Source organism: Mauremys reevesii, linkage group 11, assembly GCF_016161935.1.
Source record: "Mauremys reevesii isolate NIE-2019 linkage group 11, ASM1616193v1, whole genome shotgun sequence".
Taxonomy (NCBI): Eukaryota; Metazoa; Chordata; order Testudines; family Geoemydidae; genus Mauremys; species Mauremys reevesii.
In genome coordinates, this window is record NC_052633.1 from 1,666,817 (window position 1) to 1,687,794 (window position 20,978).

Here is a 20,978-nt window from a genome sequence, read left to right on the forward strand (position 1 = left end):
ACCTCAGGAGGTATCTAGTCCAACTCCCTGCTCAAAGCAGGACCAAACCCAACTAAATCATCCCAGCCAGGGCTTTGTCAAACCGGGCCTTAAAAACCTCTAAGGAAGGAGATTCCACCACCTCCCTAGGGAACCCATTCCAGTGCTTCACCACCCTACTAGTGAAAAAGGTTTTCCTAATATCCAACCTAGACCTCCCCCACTGCAACTTGAGACCATTACTCCTTGTTCTGTCATCAGGTACCACTGAGAACAGTCTAGATCCATCCTCTTTGGAACCCCCCTTCAGGTAGTTGAAAGCAGCTATCAAATCCCCCCTCACTCTTCTCTTCTGCAGACTAGACAATCCCAGTTCCCTCAGCCTCTCCTCATAAGTCATGTGCGCCAGCCCCCTAATCATTTTTGTTGCCCTCCGCTGGACTCTTTCCAATTTTTCCACATCCTTCTTGTAGTGTGGGGCCCAAAACTGGACACAGTACTCCAGATGAGGCCGTGCCAATGTTGAATAGAGGGGAATGATCACATCCCTTGATCTGCTGGCAATGCCCCTACTTATACAGCCCAAAATGCCATTAGCCTTCTTGGCAACAAGGGCACACTGTTGACATCTATCCCTGCTGGCTGCTAAGTAACAGTGCTCAGTATTGCAACAATATAAAGAATTTTCAGAGGAGTTTTTTGAATGTTTTGCCATTGTTTAGGAACTTCTGTTCAGCTCTCCCAGGCGAACTCATGTTCAGTCTCTTCGCGATCCTTCCCAGATGGCAGGCCAGGTGGAGAATGCACCGCCGACCTGAAGGCAGCAGCGCCCCCATTTGAAATGACAGAGGTTCAGTGCTGCTGAAAGACAAGTTCTCTAACTTGCTGAAAGTCAGATTTGCAACCCTTTCAAATGGGGGTGCAGCTCCTTTCATTCCTACACCACAGTATCAGTTTAGTGGCTTTGCCTATAGAAAGACAGGCTTGGGGGGGTTTGTTTAAGTGATCTGCTCTTTGTAACCGGATACAGTAATGGCTTTATGCTTATACCGGCCTTTGCCAAAACACAATCCAGACAAACTCAGTGAGACCAATGTCAAAGTGGGTTTATTTCCAAGTTAATAACATACTAAGTGTCTCTTTAAACAGCGGCGCTGACCTTTATATAAATCTCTACACAGATGGTTGGCACGCTGCAGTTCCAGTATCCTGTGACGTGCCGTTTGGACCATCACTGCAGGTTACTGGAGGAACTCTTTATTAAGGGTGATCACAATGGGAAGCAGCAAAAAGCAGGTTCAACACCCCTTGAGAGTAGACACAACATAAAACATAAAGGTGCCTTTTAACAGGGAGGGAGAAGCTGTCCAGATTTCACCGTGTGTGACGTGGGCACACAGATACTCGTAACACACGCTGCCTTCTGTGGGCTGCTGGCCAAGAAACAGCTGCCACTGTCCAGAGCGCATCACATTAGTCCTGCTGACAGAACAGGACCGCTGGATTTCATCACCCGCTGGACTGTTTTCAAGGAGCCGCTGGTGGTGACTAGCTGGCCTCGTTTGCACCAGGCTCATCCAGTCCTCGCTGAATTGTCAGACAGTGTTTCCTGCCTCCTCTTTCAGTCGCTTGCACAGATGCTCACTGATGGCTGCCAGGGGATTGGCTTTGTACGCGGGGTTTGCGATGACCTCGTGAAACCTGGCCACTTCCTCCTGCCTGAGAGAAGCAAGAGAACTCTGAATGAGACTGTGCAGGTATTACGCTGACCAGCCAGAACCGGGCCGGGCCCATCTCCGCGCCCGCGCTGGGCCGATCGGGGCTGACTGGGCAGGAAGCCTTGTAAAGTGACTCCAGACACACAGCAATGGGCATCCGTAAGTGCTTGCAATGAGAACAATTGTAGCTCTACAGGGTTTTCCCTTCTCTATAGTGAGAACTGGGGGAGTCTCCTGAAGATTTTGGAATCATTTAAAGTGTTCCCCAAAAGCAAGAACTGGGACAGTTTCCTCTTCTAAAGCTACTGTCCGGAAGTATCAGCCCCAGCATGTGACCCGTGTGTAGCTGAGAACAGCTAACACTGTCTGTGCCCCTACCAAGGACACTGCTTGGCCAGTCTGTGCAGATGGGCACTAAATACTCACTGCTTCTGCAGGCTACTTGCAAGCCACTGAGGGGATTTCTTAATTTAGCTGCTTGTTAGCTTCCAGCGTGGACAGTTACAGGGGCAGCGCTGGCCCCACACTCTGCCAGACCTGCCAGCTTCCCTCTGGTGAGAAATGGGCCCTGAACCAGACACACGGGGAGAGCACGCAGCTGGCACATCCTTTCCCCAGGGCCTGGCCACTCAACCCCACGGCAGCCGGCCAGTCTGCATGCAGGCTCCAGGGAGGGCGTGCAGCAGGCTCGGGCTAGGCCAGCAGGCCCGTAGCCCCCGAGGCGGAAGGACGAGCTCTCCAGGACTAACTCGGGCTTGTGTGGTGCACAGGAGCAGACATGGGCTGATTCCATCAGGAGACACAAGAGGGGCCAAGCAGGGGCCGGTCGCCGCCAGCCCCATTCTCCCTAGGTCCCTCACGCTCCGTTCTGAGGGCGCCCCGGGGCATCGGCCTCATGCCGACCCTCTGCATGGGGTCACTCAGAGGAGCCCCCGCTCCTGGCACAGTGCTCCAATGCCCTGCACTGGGGCCGTCCTTCACACCAGGGTAACGTGGGGGCCGATGCTGCCAAACCCAACTGCCCTGGGGACATGTGTGTGTGACACAAAGGGGCCCATTCTCCCCAGTACACACCCCAGGCAAATTGCGGCAGGCGAGGAATGGCCACCCCCGCCCAGAATGCAATGGCAGGTTTGGCTTAAATGTGTGACGCTGCGCTAGGAGACGTGGAAAACCACGCCCCAGGTAAACCGACTCCTAGCCGGGCAGCCACACGGCCACGGGGAGCAGCCACACGGCCACGGGGAGCCGCGGGGAGCAGCCACACGGCCACGGGGCGCCGCGGGGAGCAGCCACACGGCCGCGGGGAGCAGCCACACGGCCACGGGGAGCAGCCACACGGCCACGGGGAGCAGCCACACGGCCCTGGGGAGCAGCTGCGGAGAGCGGGTGCGTGAGCATCGCCAAAGGCAGCTGTTTCATGCATTCACTCTGTTAGCCGGGTACTTACAGGAGCTTGCGCTTCTGGGCTGGCTTCATTTGGTTGAAGTCGGTGGGTTCTGCCTTCGCTCTCGCGTGGCTGCAGAGGGGAACAGACGGGAACAGGTCTGTAGAAGGAAACATTTTGCCAAAAGCCCCTGGCACTGGCTGCAGACAGCCCATTGCTCTGCCCCAGTCTGGCTGTTCTTACGGGCCGGATGGCGAAGGGAGGCAAAGGGATCAGCGATTCGGAAGCTGTCCCCACGAGGGAGGCAGAGGCCAATCTCTGCCATGCATGTGCCCAGCCACAAGCCCACACAGCGCGGTTCTGGGGCTGTGCCCGGCGGAGGGGCGGAGAGGGGAATTCCGTGTCACAGGACGGCAGGCGGAGGCACTTCCTCACCACCATCGCTCGAGTTCTGTACTCTGCAGCGGGGTCACTTCCTACTTGTAACTAAACTAGGGGTCAAACTGCAGCAAAAACCTCCCCAGGTCCTTTGGAGTGACCTGTCCAGTTACCTGCCCCAGCCACCCACGAGCTCCCGGCTGAATCCGTGGACGCCCCAGTGAGGCAGGCGGGTCAGTGGCGTATGCACTGGACCACCCCAAACAAACAATGTGTGATGTTAGTGGAGGGGAGGGTTGGCCGGCCCAGCTGCCTTGCGTAGCTATCCAGGGAGCACGTCCCCCCACCGCTGTGTCCGTTCCTGCACTGCCCCACTTCGGTTCAGAGCCAGCCCAGCTCCTTGGCGTTAAAGCAACAGGAGGCTCTCTCCACACATACAGCGGGGCACAAACACCACCACCGCTTCAGCTAGGAGAGCCGGAGTCAGGCGGGGGGGGAAGCACTGGAACAGAAAGTCCTGTGTCTGTTTAGCAGCTCTGCCTGGTTACTGCCGATGACTGACCAAAGGGGTGGAAAGACGGCACAACATGCTACCGCCTGGCACCAGGCCATGAGAACCCACAAGAGGGGACGCGCTTTTAGACTTGGTTTCAGTAAGTGGCGAGGACAACAGAGAGCTGGGCATAGGCCAGGAACAAATTCAGGCCAGGGCTTCGAATTGGCGCCAAGCAGTCTCTGTCCCAGGTGCTTGGCTGGCTGGTTCTTGCTCACATGCTCAGGGTCTAGCTTATCGCCATAGGTGGGTTGGGAAGGAATTTTCTCCCAGGTCAGATTGGCAGGGACCCTTCCAGGCTTCACCTTCCTCTGTGGCGTGTGGGTGCGGGTCACTTGCCAGGATTACCTGGGTGTATTGCAGGGTGTTTCCCTGTCATCGGTGCACTCGGGGGCCCCCCGACTCGCTGCCTGAGGCCCATCACAGTCAGGTCTCAGGGTTGCTGGGTGCAGCGTGAGGGTGCTGGGTGGTGCTGCGGGCCAGTGCCAGGCAGCTCGTCAGACCGGGTGACCTGGGAGCCCCTTCTACATGGCATGTTCCTGAGGTGTGAGCAGAGAGGCCCAGCGAAGCCTGAGCACCGTCCAGGGTTTGTGCTCACAGTGTCCCCCCCACAGAGCTGGGACACATCTATGCGGATTGTAGGCGACTTTAGGCGCCTGTGCGGAGAACTGCAGGTGGCAGCTCCCTGGTGCCATGCGGGGCAGAAGAAAGCTGGAAGCCAGCCCTGGTGACCAACTGAAGCACGTGCAGAAGGGGACGGCGTGTGTGTCTGGAATTCATGGAGCACTGGGATGGCTCCTTATTACCTGGAGAGAGTCTGGTGGAATAGCAGCTTCCTGCTGTCGGTTACAGGGAGCCTTTGGCAGGGAGCAGTGCCCAGAGAGTCAAGGGGGAACGGGTCAAATCCCAATGAAAATACCGGGCACGTACATCCAGCGGGTAACACTGGCTCCCTGCCGGGGGCAGAAGAGAAGGAATGGGCGGAGGAGGGTACTCGTGCCTGTAGACAGATGCTGGGAGCACAAGGAACGCACAAGATTTGCAGCTGCCTAACCAAGGGTCTGACCTCCTGGAGAGACTGTCTGGGTCCCGCCTACCGAGGAGAGAGCCGAGTGGCGCTATTTCAGAAGGCTCTGGAAAGCCGAGGAGAGCTGACTCGCCGGTGAAGAGGGAGTTTCGTTAGCAGGGAAGCTGGCTTCCGGGTGCTGCAGCACCGGAGTGATGCTACGAACGGGAGGGGACTCGGAGGAGAGGCGCTGGAGTGATTAAGGGGCTGGAGGGATTGGCTCACGAGAACAGCTTAACCAACCGCCCCTGCACAGCTTGTCTGCGAGTACTGGGACTGTTCCCCCAGTGAGGGAATTCAACGGGCAAAGCGAGGAGTAATGTGGACCACAAGGAACCAAAGCAAACGTCTGTTCTTAGGATCTGAACATTTCCCAGGGGTGTGGCTATTAGCCAGCAGCGCAATCCACAAGGAAGGAATTGTCACTCGAGTCACTAAGCGTGGCCTCCCCGAAGCACCAGAGCACAGACTGCAGGGCTGAGACGAGAACGACTCCATCTCCAGGCCCAGGACTCCCACCACAAGAGGGGCTGTCAGGCCCAGCCCATGTTTGGTCATGAGCAGAGCTCCTGAGCACTGTGCCAGCAACACGCACTGTAGCCAACTGCAGAGAGCGAGGAGGGTTATTCCACTCGAGGGCCAGCAGAGAGATACAGGCGGCTGCTGGCACAAAACAGCCAGAATAAAATGGTTTGGGGGGGACCTGCTCAAAGTTTTGAACCCCCAGCACGGCCAGAGGGGTGGGGGTTGCTCCCCCAAGATAGTCCCTTTAATGCGGCCTGTACTAGTTGCCAGCAACAGCATCCTGCTGGCCTACACTGGGAAAGCCGTTTCCACTTCCCTCTTGGTCAGGTCTCCCAGCCCCATAGCAGCTTCCTGCGGCAGCAGTTCCTGGCCTCCACTCCATTTCTCTGCCTCGCTTTACTACGTTCTTCCTGTTCTCCTCCCTTTGTTCTGCCTCTCCTCTGCCCCATATTCCTTTGTGCTCCGAATCCTGGCTCACATACAGCAGACACCACAAGGTTCCTGAATGACACCATCTTCCGGATCAAGTGGGACGACCGACGCACCAACATAAGCGTTCTGCCCCAAGCCCAACCCTCCAGCGTGGACACTGTGATCTCGTGAATGAGACGTGGGGGGCTGTCCACACAGCACAGTTCCTCGGGAGGTGACAGCTGACCCCCAGCTCGCTGCTCAGAGCCACCGGCCAGGAAGTGATGTAACGCGACAGTCATTCGTCATGTTCCACAGACAGGACTCCGAATTCGGGAGGGGAACAAACAGAAAAGCAGACAAACTCCCACAGGGGCACAGTCAGCGTGACACACGCACGCAGGGTGTATGCAGCCATCGCGCTGCCACATCCACTATTGTTAAAGGAACATCAAAAGCTACAGTCCCCAGAGGAGAGGACACAGCTCCGTGTGCTCGGGGTATTTACGCTGTGTATGGGACAGCACCCTGCGAGCAGTAAGTCCCTCCCTGGCACTGGCACTGTCCCCTGTTTACCTGGGTCACTGACAGCAGCAGGGATAGAAAACATTTGTTTTTTACAGTGTGATTGCAAAGCTACAAACACAGGCAGGGAGGGTTCAGAAGCAGAGGCTGGGCCTGCTCTAAACATACTTCACACTCAGTTTCTAAAGGATTAGCTTTGAAGTTGGCATCTCTCCAGGAAACAAATCCCATTTAAAGGAAAGTGTTCCTAGAAACACCAGCCTCTGAAAGCACAACACCTACTGGAGGCAGAATTGCTCCTCACGGCGTCTCTCTGGGCATTTCCCAGGAGAATCCAGCAGCTCCTGAGAATGCACAATTCTGGCAGAAATTGCAGCAGTTCTGTTTGCAGGCATACTATGCTTCTGATCCATACCCAGACCCAGGAGACAGAATCTCAGAAATATGGGGCTGGAAGAGTCTCGAGAAGTCATCAAGTCCAGCCCCCTGGGCTGAGGCAGAACCAAGTAAACTTAAGACCATCCCTGGCAGGCCTAACCTGTTCTTAGAAACCTCCAGTGACGGGGATTCCACCACCTCCCTGGGAGGCCTGTACCAGCCCTAAACTATCCCTGGAGTTAGAAAGCTTTTCCTGCTATCTATCCTAAATCCCCCTTGCTGCAGTTAAGCCCATTAGTTCTTGCCCTGCCTTCAGTGGACGTGGACGAAACAACTGATCCCCATCCTCTTTATAACAGCCCTTAACATATCTGAAGACTTATCAAGCTCCCCCTTAGTCATCTCTTCTCAAGGCCGAACGTGCCCAGTTTTTTAACCTGTTCTGGTAGGTCAGGTTTTCTAAACCTTTGATAATTTTTGTGGTTGTCTCCCAGACTCCAATCTGGCCATCTCTCTGTCCTCCAGCTGAGGCCTCACCAGGGTGGAGTCCATGGGACAATGGCCTCCCGTGTCCAACCCAACACTCCTGTTCGGACAGCCCAGAACAACATTAGCCCTTTTCGCAATGGGTTTGCCAGCTGTAGTGCCCGGAGAAGCGCTTGTTCCCCACTCCGGCAGCGCGGTGCTGAGATGCCGGTCGGCTCGCTCTGGCTATGAATGGCAGCCTTGTTTCATTACACTTTGTTGCCTTCATTCATTATCAATGAGAATAAAAACCTCACTGTGATGCTCTCTTACCCAGCAGGAGATCAAATTCCTGGAGAATCTAATCTTTTATTAATAACACTGACAAACCACTGGAGCATCACCCTGCATTTATGCAATGCTTCTAATCCTATCAAAGCCTCTTCTGGGGATTTCAAACAACCTCCGCGCACTGGCACCACATGGGGAGAGCCCGAGCTGGGGTGGGGGCTCTTCCCTGGATGGCAGGCAAAGCTGCTGTTCCTCCATGCCACTGACCCTGCCTGGGGAGCAGGCAAGTAAATTGTGGCTGGGCTGCCCAGAAGATCTACAGCAGGGGTAGGCAACCTAGGGCACGCGTGCCGAAGGCAGCACGCGAGCTGATTTTCAGTGGCACTCACACTGCCCGGGTCCTGGCCACCGGTCCGGGGGGCCCTGCATTTTAATGTAATTTTAAATGAAGCTTCTTTTAAAAACCTTATTTACTTAGTTCTATATTACAGACTTATAGAAAGAGACCTTCTAAAAACGTTCAAATGCAATGAATAAATGAAGACGCGGCACACCACTTCCGAGATTCAAGTGCTTCGCCAGGGCGTCTTTGGAGCCCGAATGTAAATCCCTGCCCGTGATGGTAAATGCACGTTCCCGGCTGCAGGCCCAGCAGAGCGTGTGCCGATGGGGATACGTTTACATAGAGCAGGAAGGCTTCTCTCTCCGATTTGGCTACTCGCAAGAAACCCCCTCCCCCCCGACACACACAACACCAGGGAGGCAACGGACACTGGTCAGAGGTCACGGCTGGCCTGGGGAGACAGGCGCTGTGCTAGAGAGAAGTCCCAGGGACAGGTCCACACTTGCAGGGGGTAGGGTGGGAATTCAGAGAAAGCTCAGAAGGTCGGAAGAACAGGAATGCGCACGACTGCTCCAAGAGAGGCTGGCTGCTGCCAAAGGAAGCCCCTTGTCTGCCTCTGCCCAGCTCTGCAGAGTCAGCTGCAAGTGGCGCCCTTTCAGCCGGAGATGCCAGCCCTAATTCATCGGGCACTTCTGTGACAGACCCACCCCCAGTGTCCCTGGGGAACTGGGCGGAAATCCCGCGCTGCTGTTACGGCCAATGGAACATGCTCTCGCATTAACCCGTCGCCGGCGCGTGGCAGGAGCCTCAGCATGGTTGTGCTGCGACACTGGCTGTATGCACGGTGCTGTCCTGCCTTCCGGGCTAGCTTGGCTGTTCAAAGCCTGCTCCCGCCGCTGCAAACCCTGCTCGTCTCCCCCTGCTGGGCCACGCCAGCCTCCCTCTCCCCCCCAGCAAGCGACACTCGGTGCTCACAGGGACGCACCATGTCACCCTGGACACCCAGGCGAGCTGCTCTCGGCAGCATGCTGCCGCCACGTGTTTCATGCAGAGCAGAGAGCACGGACAGTCAGAGGGACTGGGCGAGGGGAGCGGTCCACTGTGTGCAGCCACCAAGATGACCGGCTGGTGGTGCCATGACAACAGTACCCGCTGCAGGAAGTAGCAAAACAGAGCAGCCCACCAGATGGTACCTACCTCTTGGGCTGCTTTCTGGCCTTGCTGGCCGTGGTCAGTTCGGAGAGTTCAGGCAGGGCTTCCATCAAAGGCTGCATGTCTCCCACCACCGGCGTTGCTTTCCGCTTTGCCTCGGCTTTTTGCTTCTGTCTGGCCAGCTTCACACCTTCTATTTCTGAGTCACAAACAAAACCGGAAAGGGACTGTCAATTCCCAAGCACCCGAACCACAGCTAAGGGAGGACAAATATGATTTGGATAATGGCCTCGAGCAGCGGCTCTCAAACTTTTGGACTGGTGACACCTTTCACACAGCAAGCCTGAGAAATTAAAAACACTTGTTTATATATTTAACACCATTATAAATCCTGGATGGAAAGCGGAGTTTGGGGTGGAGGCTGACAGCGTGTGACCGCTCCCCCACCATGTAATAACCTCGTGACCCCCTGAGGGGTCCCAACCCCCAGTTTGAGAACCCCTGGCCTAGAGAGTACACTGAAAAAGTTTGCAGACAATACCAAGCAGGCACTTTCGAGGATAGGATTAAAATTCAGAATGATCTGGACAAACTGGAGAAATGGTCTGAAATAAACAGGATGAAATTCAATAAGAACAAATGCAAACTAGTGCATTTAGGAAGGAACAATCAGTTGCACACATACAGAATGGGGAATGACTGCCTGGGAAGGAGCACTGCGGAAAGGGATCTGGGGTCATAATGGATCACAAACTAAATAGGAGACACTGTTGTAAAAAAAAGCGAACAGCATTCTGGGAAGTATTAGCAGGAGTGTTGTAAGCAAGACACGAGAAGTCATTGTTCCACTGTACTCTGCGCTGACTGGGCCTCAGCTGGAGTGTTGTGTCCAGTTCTGGGCGCCACGTCACAGGAAGGATGTGGACAAACTGGAGAAAGTCTAGAGAAGAGCAACAAAAATGATGAAAGGTTTAGAAAACATGAGCTATGAGGGAAGACTGAAAAAATTGGGTTTGTTTAGTCTGGAGAAGAGAAGACTGAGGGGGACGTGATAACAGTTTTCAAGCACATAAAAAAGTTGTTATAAAGATAAATTGTTCTCATCTACCGAGAACAAGACAAGAAGCAATGGGCTTACATTGCAGCAAGGGTGGTTTAGGTCTAGGTCGTACATTAGGAAAAACTTCCTAACTGTCAGGATGGTTAAGCCCTGGAACAAACTGCCTTGGGAGGTTGGCTAGTGAGAGAACCGTGTTTCCCTCCCATGCACCGCGAGGGGGGAACTGCTAAGACCCTCCAGTGAGGTTGGAGAGAGGAAGGGGAGGGTCCAGGTTTCGCCTCCCATCCTTGACAGATGTCTCTGTAACCATGAACCTGGCTGACTCCGGCTTTACGCACAAGGGGAAGGATGGTCTTGTGGCAAGTGCACTGGGCTGGGACTCACAAGACCCGGGTTCAATTCATGGCTCTAGCCAGTCACCCGGGGCTCGTCTACACTGGGGACTTCAACTGATTGGCCAAAATGCAGCATTTGCAAGCCAGGCACCCTGAGTGAGTGCCGAGCCTGGGGCCCTCGGGGCAGGCAGGGCGCCCAAGAACACGGGGACTGGTGATGAACTGAAAGCATCTGAGCAGCCCCCCGGGACTGTTCCAGTGCTGTGTGACTCGGCCCCAGCACTGCAGGGAGATGGGGGGGCTCTCAGCTGTGCTCGCCTTCCCGCTCCCCAGCTGGCTGCCGGGAGAGAGAGCCATGGGAGCACCTCCCCTGCCCACGGCCCTGCAAGGCCGGGGAGCCCAGGGAGAGCAGGCTCTGCCTGAGTCGAGGGGAGCCCCTAGCAGTGGATCCAGCTGGGGAGAAGAGGAGGAAAAGAGTGGAGAACCAACAGCCAGTTACAGCTCCCCAGCTGGCACTGGTACCCCAAGAACCAAACTCAGGTGGGGGTGCACAAGGTGCTCCTGTCCCTGCAGCGTGGGGGCTGGCTAGGCACTCTCTGAGCCCCTGGGGACTCCCCAGGAGGGAGCTCCGTGGAACGTTTCTGCTTCCTTGCATTTCCTGAGGGATTCAAAGGCTGTGGAACCTGCCCTACAGTATCAGAGTCAGCCAGTTAGTGCAGTAGCACGGCCCTGACCGTGGTCATTGCCTGATACGTCTACGCCAGTAATCTTGTGGGCCAAGATTTTTCTTTTCTTTGTACCAGCACTAAACTAGCCCTGGATTTAGAAACCAGTGAGGTGCTTGGGTCTCTGCCATCACCAGTCCTGGGTGAGCTGTGATTTCTCCAATGCACAGAGGTTTGTGAGAAATCTGGATTGTAAACACTGCTCCTTGCAGGCGGCTCTGCCAGGGGCCCTGGCTTCTGTTCTGCACCATTTCTTTTTTTGGTCTGGCTTTCTGGAGGTGGCTACTTCACAGTGCTGCCACGCATTACACGCCTGACGCATCACCCTGAATTCTTCTGCTATGAAGTCTCCTTCAGTAAAGGGACCGTGCATGCCTCTCATGGCCAAAGCCTTGCATCAGTTTTTCCTTGAGACTCTCTTTCTTATGATTTATTTCTGTTGGACTGGAATATGCGCTGAGAGTTTTGCATTACACTACTGGGCTGAACTTCACTGCACTGGGTACGGGGACTGGATGCCAAGACATGCAGGGAGAAAGGGCACCCAAGAAAAACATTTCATTCCAAGGTTACAAAAACAAACAAAAAAGAACCAGTAGCAAATTGCTCCCCACCACATGTAAGGGAGTTTTTAGAGGATAATCCTGGTGGCTTTGTAGGGAACAATGTAATAAACAGTGTCAGATGAATTCACTGCTCAAGTGAAACCCAGATATTTACTCCAACTCAGAGCCATTTAGTGCACGTAGCCCATACCACACTGCACGGAAAGGCCTGCTGATCTCTCATCACCCAGACCACGCCGGGTGAAAAAAGGTGCAGTGCTGCTTATTTTCTTGGATTTCCCCTGGGGCTGTGAGTAAAGGCTGACTGACCGCTCAAGGGCTAGTCTCCAGCCTTGGAGTGAAAGAAGTGATGGACACGCAGCAGCTAAAGCCCTGCCCCCACTCCACCCCTTCCATAAGGCCCTGCCTCTGCCCCACCTCTTCCCTGCCCCCAATCCAACCCCTTCCCCGAAATCCCCACCCCAACTCCGCCTGCACCAGGGGGTGCAGGAAGGGTGTGGCGTGCGGCAGGGGCTCAGGGCAGGGAATCGGGGTGCAGGAGGGGTGTGGCAGGGGGCTCAGGGCAGGGAGTTGGGGTGTGGGGTGCAGGAGGGGTGAGGGGTGCGGCAGGGGCTCAGGGCAGTGGGTTGGGGTGCAGGAAGGGTACGGCAGGGGGTTGGGTGCAGGGTGCGGCAGGGGGCTCAGGGCAGTGGGTTGGGGTGCAGGACGGGTGCGGGTGCGGCAGGGGGTTGGGTGGTGGGTGCGGCCGGGGGCTCTGGGCTGTGGGTTGGGGTGCAAGAGGGGTGTGGCTGGGGGTCGGGGTGCAGCAAGGGGCTCAGGGCAGTGGGTTGGGGTGCAGGAGGAGTGCGGGGTGCAGCGGGTCAGGGTGCAGGGTCCGGCAGGGGGCTCAGGGCAGTGGGTTGGGGTGCAGGAGGGGTGTGGCAGGGGGCTCAGGGCAGGGAGTTGGGGTGTAGGTGCAGGAGGGGTGAGGGGTGCGGCAGGGGGCTCAGGGCAGGGGGTTGGGGTGCAGGAGGGGTGCGGGGTGCGGCAGGGGGTTGGGTGCAGGGTGCGGCAAGGGGCTCAGGGCAGTGGGTTGGGGTGCAGGAGGGGTGCGGGGTGCAGCGGGTCAGGGTGCAGGGTCCGGCAGGGGGTGCGGCAGGGGGCTCAAGGCAGTGGGTTGGGGTGCAGGAGGGGTGTGGCAGGGGGCTCAGGGCAGGGAGTTGGGGTGTAGGTGCAGGAGGGGTGAGGGGTACGGCAGGGGGTCAGGGCAGTGGGTTGGGGTGCAGGAGGGGTGTGGCAGGGGGCTCAGGGCAGGGAGTTGGGGTGCAGGAGGGGTGCGGGGTGCGGCAGGGGGTTGGGTGCAGGGTGCGGCAGGGGGCTCAGGGCAGTGGGTTGGGGTGCAGGAGGGGTGTGGCAGGGGGTCGGGGTGCAGCAAGGGGCTCAGGGCAGAGGGTTCGACTGCAGGAGGGGTTCGGGGGTGGGCTCTGGCCCGGTGTGCACCTGGGAAGCGGCTGGAACGTGGGGGAGCAGAGGTGCAGGGGTGTGTGTTGCTGTTGCTTTAGGCACCACCTCCAGCAGCTCCCATTGGCCGGGAACGGGGAACCACAGCCAATGGGAGCTGCTGGGGGCGGTGCCTGAAGCAACATCACCAGACACCCCTGCGCCTCTCCTCCCCCAGGTTCTGTCCACTTCCCGGAGCGGGGGTGTGGGGGGGGGCAGGGCAGGCAGGCAGGGAGCCTGCCCTGCCCCCAGTGTGCGTCGGGCCGGAGCCGCTCTAGGTAAACCCTGGGGGAGGGGGGGGGCACGAGGAGCTCGCGGGCCGCGTGTTTGAGACCCCTGATTTAACCTGTGACAGAATGAAGTTCTGCTCTTCGACAGGAGTTCCGGCAAGCACTGTAAGCCAATGGGATGCAAGGATACACTCCAAATTAAGCACACGCTTACCTGCTTTCCTGAATCAAGGCCTCTATTAGTGCTGGGGCTAAAGGAACTAGTGTTCCCGAGCTCCAGGAACCCGGCTATGCAATCCAGAGAGGAGAGGACTCTGCGGCTTCTTGCAGCTAAGCAAGTTACCCAAGCAAAGAGTAAATTCCAGGCAGTGGGATGGACATGAGAAATGGCCGACTCTGGGACACAGAAAGGAGAGAAGCAGCCAGGGAAGGTTTGAAAAGTTCCTGTGAAACTCTGGAGGAAGCCTCACAACATGTTTGAGGCAAGAGACGATCACGTCCAAGCAGGACCTTCGCATCACTACTTCTAAGAGCCTGGCAGTGCGACAGCTCCCCAAATCCTGGCCCGGGGGGGTCCTGGCCCTTCGCTTGGCTCGGTTACTCCTGGGAGCGAATCCCTCAGGCACACCGCACACTTGCTTTAACTCACAAACCCCGTGTGAACCTGCCAGCATGTAAAGAGTTTGGGGAATTTGGCCACACCTCTGCGTAGGAGGTGAAGAGGGCACCTGCTGCTGCTTCTGGGAGCTGCGTGGTGTGGTCCCCGACCGGAGCATGGGAGACCCAAGACTCCGCTCCCCAGCAGGAGTTCAACGGCCAGATTAAATCGGCTGGTGGGCCGGATGTGGCCCGTGGGCCGTAGTTTGCCCACCCCTGTGTTAGAGTGCACAGCCAAGTGCCAAGGAGAGCAGGGTTCCTAACAGAACACGGCAGCCTGGCATGACAGGCCAAACTCAGCCAAAAGTAGAGCTGCCAATAAGGGAGCTCACGCCTCTGAGCTTCTAGGAGAGACCAGCAGCAAACCTCACTCCTCCCAGGGCTCTCCAGGGCTGGTTTCGTAGTCCCATATTTTCCACATATGCCATGTAGGCAGTAGCGTAGCTAGCGGGGTTCAGTGGAAGCAGCCGCTTCCCCTCAGAGCTCCCCGCCCCCCCCGTCCCCGTCCCTTGCTAATGCAGCGGGCGAGGGGAGGCGAAAGGGCCCCTGTGCCTTTAAGGCCGCCTGGCTGGCGAGCCCCGCGTGGAGCGCGCCGAGCGCTGGGAGCACACTGGGGACAGGCAGCGGTGCAGGAGGGAAGGTGAGCGGGGGGGTGGGGTGTCCGGTTGGGGGCGTGGCCAAGGGAGGGCGCCTTTTTTACGTTTGCTTCCCCTACACTGAAAACCTGGCCATGCCCCTGCATGTCGGACTCTCGGAGAGACAGCACTTCCCAGCACTCACTGCTCTCCGGGACAGGGAGAGAATCACTGGGAATTCTCTCCAGCCAGCCTTGTCCTCGACTTGGGAGAGAGGAGGGGGCTTCCCACCCACCCTGCTGATGGAACTCAGAGCAGAATCAGCAGTCAGGGTTTTCCCCAAACCACACAGCGCCTCCCTGAGTCCGCTTCCTCTCCCTCAGCGACTGCACCTGCCTGGTCCCCAGGGACCATTCTTGGGCTCACGAAGTTTCACTTTCTAAGCCTCAAAGGGCCAGTACACTCTGCTACATGTGGCATGTACGCTGCTTAGGAAGCAGTGCAACGCAGAGCTTCTACTGGTCCCCCGATGAGACAACCACCCTGAAAGCCTGATCTTATTGAGGGAATACTTACTCTGCAGCCACCTGTCTTTTCTCAGCTTCATTTTTTCTCTTTTTGACAGAAGTGTTTTTTCTTCTACACCTGAAAAATAAGAACACACGGCAGTCTGAGTGGTGCTTCCCGACGTGGCTTTTCCAGCTCGTCCCCCAGGAGGTCAATGGATGTTCTCCATCGGAACAGGCCAGACAATCTGCAATAAGAGTTCTGCTCAACCTTTGCCACGTGTGTAATTAAGGAAGCCGGAGAGGCTGGGTACTGGTGGGCGGCAATACAGCATCTTGTGAAACCATCATTCAAAAATTCATGACAATTAGTTTGAAGGGACCTGACTGAAGGGCAGAGTGTCAATGAGGGTCACATTTTCAATAAGCCCAGGGCCGTATTTTCTAGTGCTGAGCAGCCACAATCTGGGCCAGTGTTTCAGAAGATCTCAGGATCTCGGTGCAGCACACTGGGAGCTATGACAATCTGGCCCTTCTTCAGTGTTGCCTTCAAACCCCAGGAAGAACTCAACACGCTATTCAGGGAAGAGCAGCAAACACGATGAACAAGGACTTACTCGTAGGGAAACGCCGCAGACTCGCACTTAGCTTGGCTCCACGGGGAAGCACTAAAGTGACGTGTAAGCACTTGAAGAGCTCAAACAAGAAGGGAGGAGAGGAAAGGTCTAGGGCTGCCAGAGGGGTACAATGAGCAGGAATGGGAAACAGTCAGAGGGGGAGCTGAGCCTGGTAAGCAAGACGACTTCCTTAAAGCAAAGTCTACTACTGCTGTGCCATCAAAGTCTCCAGGGAGGGAGTGGAAGCTCCTGCGCCATCCAACACTAGGCTGCACTAAGCGCTCAGCAGCGTACCCCAGGAGACAAGCGCGAGCTAGGGAGGGGGCAGCACACCACAAACACAGGTTTATCCCTGCTCAGAGCTATGAGACACCTTAGGCAGCAAGGCAAGAAACGACTTTGCGAGATGACTTGAGAGGGCCAGAAGTGCAATCGTCCCCTAGAAACACGCTCCCTGCTTGTCCTGGCCTGACGCTACCACCAGGATCTATTGATACGTTTGGACTCCGCTGGCTGTGCCACTGGACTGGGAGTCCGGAGACCTCGTTCGATTCCCATCTCTATCACTGACCTGCTGCGTGACCTTGGACGAGACGCTTTCCTGAGCGCCTGTTTCCCTGCCCCCAGCCGTGTCTGTCTTCTCCAGTTACACCGCGAGCTCTTTGAGAAAGGGGCTGCCCCTTACTCTGAGTCTAGGACAATGGGGTCTTGGTGGCAGCAGCTCGGCACTAATTAATAACAATAATCTGTGTGCCTAAGAGCAGGGCCGGCTCCAGCGTTTTTGCCGCCCCAAGAGGGGAGGGAAAAAAAAAAAAAAAAAAGCTGCGCTCGGCGGCACTTTGATGGCAGCTTTTCCGCCGCCGCTTCATTCTTCGGCGGCAATTCGGTGGCAGGTCCTTCCTTCCGAGAGGGACTGAGGGACCCACCGCTGAATTGCCGCTGAAGAGCCGGATGTGCTGCTCCTTCCCCTTGGCCATCCCAGGCACCTGCTTGCTGCGCTGGTGCCTGGAGCCGGCCCTGCCCAAGAGCGAGGCGACAGCCAGGCATCCAGCTGAAAATGAACGTCTGCATTCTGAAGTCCAGTACTGCAGAAAACAAAAGGGATTGAAGAATTTTACCTTATGGCAAGAGAGGAAAACCTGACTACAATCAGCTTCCCACAAAAGCAGCTACGGTGCATGTCTGTCCCAGGATGGACCATAGCCCTGGGAATGTTGACAGAGGACGAACTTTGCATGCTGAGGAGTTATTTGCTTCATAAGTGTTTGCTGCCTCTCCCGTGCAGAGGAACTATTCTTAAACACGGGAAAAATATATAACAGGTGATTTACAATCTGGATGGATCAACCCAATAGGATTTCACAGAAATGTAGTAGGGTTCTGTCAACAATTCTCTAAAAGCCTATACAAGTCAACAGAAGACAATGTTTCTGCAGTTTTGTTTAAACCATTCTGTAGAATTCTAAGGCAGGGATATAATTTTAAATTTTATACCTATCTCCTAGAACTGGAAGGGACCCTGAAAGGTCATTGAGTCCAGCCCCCTGCCTTCACTAGCAGGACCAAGTACTGATTTTGCCCCAGATCCCTAAGTAGCCCCCTCAAGGATTGAACTCACAACCCTATAGTGTTGTTAACAACAACAACAACAAAAATCTATAGAATGTAATGATAGCTTTTTCTATCAAGACTTTCCGACAGGGCTAGACTTTAAAAATAAACCCAGGTTCTATAGAAAGAGGAAATAAATATTTTGGTATTTCAGACTATGACAACTTAAATCAGGCTTCAATTAGAACAGGTTTTTGTTTTCAAATTGCATTTTCCTGTGGCTAAAACACAAACCAAAACTCCAATTTACATCCACAGCAGTTACCGAAGGCTGAGAAATAAACCCCTCTCTGGACCCTGCAGTGTGTTCACTATGGTTAGGATCATAGGGTGGTATTTGTCATGGCTGAAGAAGTCTCTGTGTCTTGACTAAAACATCCGATAAAGCTGTGACATTGCCCTGGGTACAGTCTGGGCTGCTGAACAGCTGTGTCCCCTCGATTCTCCAACCTGGAGGGCCTTTTACGCTGCTTCGCTGTGAGAACCACCACTCCTGGCCCGCTCCCACACAGCCTCTAGCATGTAAATCACTCCCAGCTGAGCTATCGACGCGTGTTCTAGCCAGCCACTCCTTACATTGCAAAGTGACACCAGCAAATTCCCAGTCCCAGACTGGTCTCCAGAAATACGTGTATTGTGCTGCCCAGCTCTTTCCTTCTGAACACCACAAGCTCATAGAAAGTCTGTCATTTCATTAATAGAAAATAATATGCACAAACCCTGTTATCTCAAATGAAGTTTCCCAAACACTTCAGTACAAACATATACTGGTTTAGATAGAACAATAAAACAAGTTTAACAACAGAAAGTTAGATTTTAAGTGATTACAAGTAATGAGGCATAAAAGTCAGAATTGGTTACAAAGAAATAAAAGGTAAAACAAAAACTAATACCTAACTTTACAAGTTACGTGAAATCAAAGCAAAAAGGTTTCTCTCGCCACATGCTTACAGCAGTCTGGCTGGATTCCTTCAGCCAGAACCCGTACCCCAGTTCAGTGATGCTTCCTTTGTCTTTTAACTGCTGTTGATGCCATGAATAGAAATGAGGGGAGAGAGGTGATCTGAGAAGTTTGCTCCCCTTTCTTACAGCATTTCTCTTCTCTGAGAATCATCTCCAGCTGGGGCTCAGGCGACAGCAAGCCGGTGGGATGGGAACTTCCAGCTGTTTCTTTGCCAACATGTAAATTTCTCACTCACACCCTTTTTCCTGACAAAGAATGGCCGCTTAACCAGGTGATAGTGCATTGGATTATTCTGACACCTGGCCGAGGTGCTGGCTAGCCTTTTGTCTCTGAGGAACTGGTTTAAAACTGTTTCCCTAGACTTAGAAAATGTCTTCTACAGTCGAATTTCATAACTTTACATACAATGTTGCTGCACATATTTTACCAAGACAATAATGTTCAGCAGATAATGAGTTTTCAAATGGATACCTCACATCGCATACTTTGTACAAAATGTATCACAGTCTTGTAAAAAGGACGACCATAAGGGGACAGACAGTCACAAAGCACACTGTGTTCACTGCTGGGTAGACATTTAGCCCTTGAACCTGTACACACTAAAGTTTGGCATGTGACTAAAGCACGTGACTAGCCCCATTGGCTTTTGTGGCACTGCCTATGTGCATAAAGCCAAGCACATGAACATGCCTCCAGGACTGAGGCCTTGATCTGTGGTTTCACCTACTTATGCTCCCACTGACTGATTTCCAGACACTGCTTCCTTGCACTAAATCCTTGTGACTGAAGCACCAGGAAAGCAAGAGTGACTCACTAGAACAGGATGGAATGTGAATAATAAAACATATCCCAACGATTGCTGAACAACTGCCCAGACTTGACAAACACACACTTAACATTCATGGCTGACGAATACTGACCGAACGGTTCTGTATTTCAGTGGTGGTTTTTTCCTGTCTGAAAACATGTTCATTACTTCTCTGGAAAACAGCGCCTGGTATGATTTGTTAATGAGAAAGACCACAACCAGCTGGCTGGCTCTAGTAATAACAGTAATTCAGATATTTATTTATTTTTGCCAAACTGAAGCAGAATATTTAAGGAAACTCAAAAGCTGCCGGCTTGGCCGAATTATAGGGCTCCCTGCACAAAGTCCCAACAGGAAATTACTCACAGACTGGGGAGAAAAGAATCCAATGGGCAGAGAGCGAAGTCTCTCTAAAGTGTTGAGGCTTTTTATCCTGAAATGTAAATACCTTAATGAGACAGAAACACAAGGAACCCCACTGTGTTAGCGCCACGTTAGATCCCAGAGCTGAACCAGCCCAGCCAGGTCACGCAGCAGGGAGGGGTCCAGCAGCAACGTTAACTCCATCCCACTACACGCTCCGTATACTGTTTGTGATCGGTAGGAATTTAAACTGCAGGGCCCCTGCCTGCAGCTGGACCTTTGAGCCCACATGAAGCCAGTAATGTCCATGGGAGAAATCGTCTGGTGATGCTGAACTGAAGGCAGGACCGGGCCCTGGGAAGCCATCCTCTGAGCCACGCATGCACTGGCCTGGGCGGGGCTCCTCCCAGCAGGGCGCGTGTTCGTGCATCTCACACATGCTGAGCCCTGTCAGTGTAAATACCCCCCGAACATACATTGCATTCAAAGAGCGATCAGGTGTTAGAGTCGCACAGATACAGACGCGAGCCAGGAACTGCCAGTGTTAAAGGCTGTATGTTAAGGTATAATCAATTAATGAAACAATTAAAATATAATAAAATACAACATTTTTCTGTCACTTTATCTGGACACGTGTAGCGTCTTCTGCTCCTGCGTGCTGCCCTGTGCAGGCCAGAGTTCATGAGAGTCATTTACACCCGGGACAGGCAGTGAATGAGGCAGGGCTACCGTCAGCTGGGGCTGTCCTCCTCTGCTGGATGCCAAGGCATTTTTGGGGGGTGGAGAGAAGGGGGAACATTTCTCTAGGTTTACTTCACTGAAACAGCTGCAACCTCTCTCCTGTGCACTGTCCCCACCTCAGCACCTGTGCAGCGAATGGGGAATGTTCAGCATGACCACGAGGGCACAGAACACGCAGGCGAGACAGCCTTGCATTCGCCCCGACCCTGGCGTGCTGGAGCTCTGATCTCTATCTGGCGTGAGAAGAGGGACTGGGACAGGCTCCACAGGGTCAAACCCCTGGCAGCTCTGCCTTCAGGAGCTCACATCTGGAGAAACGATTCACACGAAGAGGGGAGAGCGCAGGGGCGTGCCAGAAGCCCTCAATCCTGCTGTGCCAGCAGGAATCATCTGTCAGAACTGGCATCATCTTGTTGCATCGCCAGGTGGATCTCCAGTGCACCCGTCACTGTCTTGAGACTGACCCTGTGAGCAACAGCCCGCTGCCCACACTGCCATGCCCCCTTCAGATCCTCTCCCTGCCAGGAGGCTGCCAGCAGAGACGGACGGGCTCCTGCATTCCTGCGGGAC

At 54.6% G+C, this 20,978-nt stretch overlaps 1 protein-coding gene across 2 annotated transcripts in view; it reads right to left on the reverse strand.

Moving 5' to 3' along the window:
- Positions 1 to 1,068: 1,068 nt before the first annotated feature.
- The window catches only part of FAM207A (family with sequence similarity 207 member A), a 103,059-nt gene continuing 83,149 nt past the window's right edge, over positions 1,069 to 20,978 (reverse strand). For both annotated transcript variants that reach the window (XM_039494030.1, XM_039494031.1), the window contains exons 3-6: positions 15,375 to 15,443; positions 9,217 to 9,370; positions 3,148 to 3,216; positions 1,069 to 1,698 (exon numbers count right to left, since the gene is read on the reverse strand). In XM_039494030.1, the coding sequence (XP_039349964.1) occupies positions 1,575 to 1,698; positions 3,148 to 3,216; positions 9,217 to 9,370; positions 15,375 to 15,443 (416 nt within the window). In that variant the 3' untranslated portion in view covers positions 1,069 to 1,574. The remainder of the gene's footprint in view (positions 1,699 to 3,147; positions 3,217 to 9,216; positions 9,371 to 15,374; positions 15,444 to 20,978) is intronic.